General features: G+C 42.0%; 1 protein-coding gene across 13 annotated transcripts in view; it reads right to left on the bottom strand.

Annotated features, from left to right (window-relative positions):
- The window catches only part of EBF3 (EBF transcription factor 3), a 123,540-nt gene that overhangs the window by 34,979 nt on the left and 86,061 nt on the right, over positions 1–2,500 (bottom strand). For 7 of the 13 annotated variants that reach the window (XM_075504320.1, XM_075504324.1, XM_075504330.1 and 4 more), the window contains 2 exons: positions 2,352–2,485; positions 1,704–1,830 (listed from right to left, as the gene is read on the bottom strand). In XM_075504320.1, coding sequence (XP_075360435.1) covers positions 1,704–1,830; positions 2,352–2,485 — 261 coding nt within the window. The remainder of the gene's footprint in view (positions 1–1,703; positions 1,831–2,351; positions 2,486–2,500) is intronic. The other 6 variants (XM_075504325.1, XM_075504328.1, XM_075504322.1 and 3 more) reach the window with 1 other exon arrangement.

The following is a 2,500-nucleotide window of genomic DNA, read 5'->3' as shown; positions in this document are numbered from 1 at the left end:
TTTGCCAAATTTGCAAAATCCGCACCCCAGAAATCAGTTAAAGACATTACTATGAAGCAATTCAGAATTCCAGGACTGTGCACTGAGAGCCAGACCGTCATCTGGTTCAAATCTGCAGCGCTTCCCTGTGTGCAATGGAACTGCACCAGCTCGCAACAGCTAAAATATCTGGAACTTAGTCTAAGGCTTTTAATCCATTCATTTTTTATTTTGCTGAACACTTATCTTAGCTAAATAGTCATACTTGTCAGGATACTCTGCTGAGGAAACGTATGGAAACACGGACTGTGTTCATACGAGCATTTTTAAGGCTGTAACCGTGACTGCGTGCAGCCCCACCTGCGGTTACCACCTTTGCAGCAGACGACGAGACAGCGTCCGCTTTCGAGATACGTTGTTAGCACCAAAAGCACCACGGTCACTACCATCCCAGCTGGCAACGCCGGTAGCAACCCAATCAGAAAGATCAAGAAAATGTAAATATTCTCTCCCTTGTCAGCCAGAAGTGAGGCACCCAGGTGTGAATGCGAGCATTGGTTTTGCTCAGGCTGTGATTTCTTTGGGGATAGATGGAAGATAGGAATCTCAGATGCTACCTTCACTTAAAAGTTCATTTCAGCGATAGATCTTAGGCAGACAGCAAAACATATCCACGATGCGTTAACTGTTTTAAAAGTCCTAGCTTAAAACTACCCAGGAACACACTTTTCCCATCAGCTCTAAATTAATAGATAGAAACAGTTGCAGTCTAGGGGGAAAATATTCATCAAAATGCACATCATCTGCACATCATCTGCAATCTGCATTATCTACCCAATAAGCAGCAAGAACTCTCCCCGAATCCCTGCAGTCTGTCGAGTAAACAGTTAAAGGCTCTTTGTTTTCAAAAGAGAGATTGATTCATCAGATCAAATTTATTACCTGGAATCCTCATCCAAAAGTACGGTAAATTAAATCGCTATTTCTCCCTTTTCCCTCCCAGCACCTCAGTTAAATTCATCGTTAAAGGCCAGAAAAACTGTGATACACATTTCAGACAAAAAGCCAGCAATACTTCATCCCAAAGTAAGAATTTTCATATTAAAACCACTGGAAACCACAAAGTTCCGACGTCTTCTTGTGCTCTTGTAAGTTAAAATCGAATGTATTTAAAAGGATTGGCACAAATAAATCATTCCCAGGCTTTGTATTCCAAGTTTCAGGTCTGAAAGAATTTTTAGAGCCAGATTGTGAATAAGGTCAGCTAAAGTTATCTGGATCCAACAACAGCTACTTGAACCGGTGCCTAAAACGTCAACTGAACCTTTAGGGAAGTTCGAGAAGTTTGGATAGGTAGTCTGAAAAATATTTTTCATCATTGAATATTTCTTAACTCCTTTTTCTGGCTGGAGCAGAGTAGGAAATACCGTTGTTAATCTATTTCTGGCCAAAATGAAAACAGGAAGTAACAGGCATCTTGTGAGAGAGCTCGATCTCATGAGACATCGAGACATTTTTAAGACCCAAGAGGCTTGGACAGGCACCAGAGCTTCTGGGTGCCCATACGAACAGACATTTTGGGGTTCAGCTACCACCAGTTACACTTCCTGCAAGACACATCCTATTTTTTGACAGCTCTGTCAGGTTCACGCTTTGCATTGCCTGTGTATCATTAAGAGATGGGAATTATTATCCTGAAAGGAGTAAGGAAACCGTACACTTACCAGTGTAGACGAATCGGCCGGGAGCACCTTTGCAGAACTGTTTGGATTTGTAGGAGAGAGTTACTTCAACAACTCCTGGAATGTGCCGTGGTGGTGTTTGAACTCTGATGGCGTGGGGTGTTATCAGCTATAAAAATCGTACAGAAAACAGACCTTAAATCAAGATGGCACTGATAAGACTGATGCCAGCCAGTTTACATAATTATGAAAACGACTTTCAATCGTACGCATCGTCTCAAAATTCTCCCTTCTTGCTGTCACGTTCGAAGATCGGGGTCCTACAGGTTTTTTTTTTAAGAAAAAGCTCTGTAAATGATCCTTGGTTTTCGTTTGCAGGAAAGGCCACAGGGCATCATTCATATGAAAATTGCCTCCATATGTCTCCTTAAGGCTACTTCTAGTAATTTTAACACTAATTGTCCAATTGTACTGGGAGACCTCCTACAGCAAGTCTTCCACTAGAGGGCCATGATGTGCCTCCAGTATATTTCTCGCCGTCTAGTCAATTGTCACATGCGAATTCATGGTTAAAAAGGCACCGTGAAACAAAATCTCATGATACCTCATGTCAATAGCCTATTGACAGCTTGTTAAAATCATTCATGGAAAAATGTTACAGTTCAAAGCCCACCAATTTAGATAGCTTACCTCACTCCAGACCAACATAGTTCCAAATACGACTTGTAAGCCATCAAAGAAGTTGTCTCCGATTATGATGACGGTAGCCCCACCAGTAGTCCAGCCTTCACTAGGACTGATGGCCTTTATGCACGGAGTAGCTGCTTGTACAAGACAGA

The sequence above is a fragment of the Mycteria americana genome, chromosome 6 (assembly GCF_035582795.1).
Source record: "Mycteria americana isolate JAX WOST 10 ecotype Jacksonville Zoo and Gardens chromosome 6, USCA_MyAme_1.0, whole genome shotgun sequence".
In the NCBI taxonomy this organism is placed as follows: domain Eukaryota; kingdom Metazoa; phylum Chordata; class Aves; order Ciconiiformes; family Ciconiidae; genus Mycteria; species Mycteria americana.
This window is presented reverse-complemented; position numbering and strand designations above follow the sequence as displayed.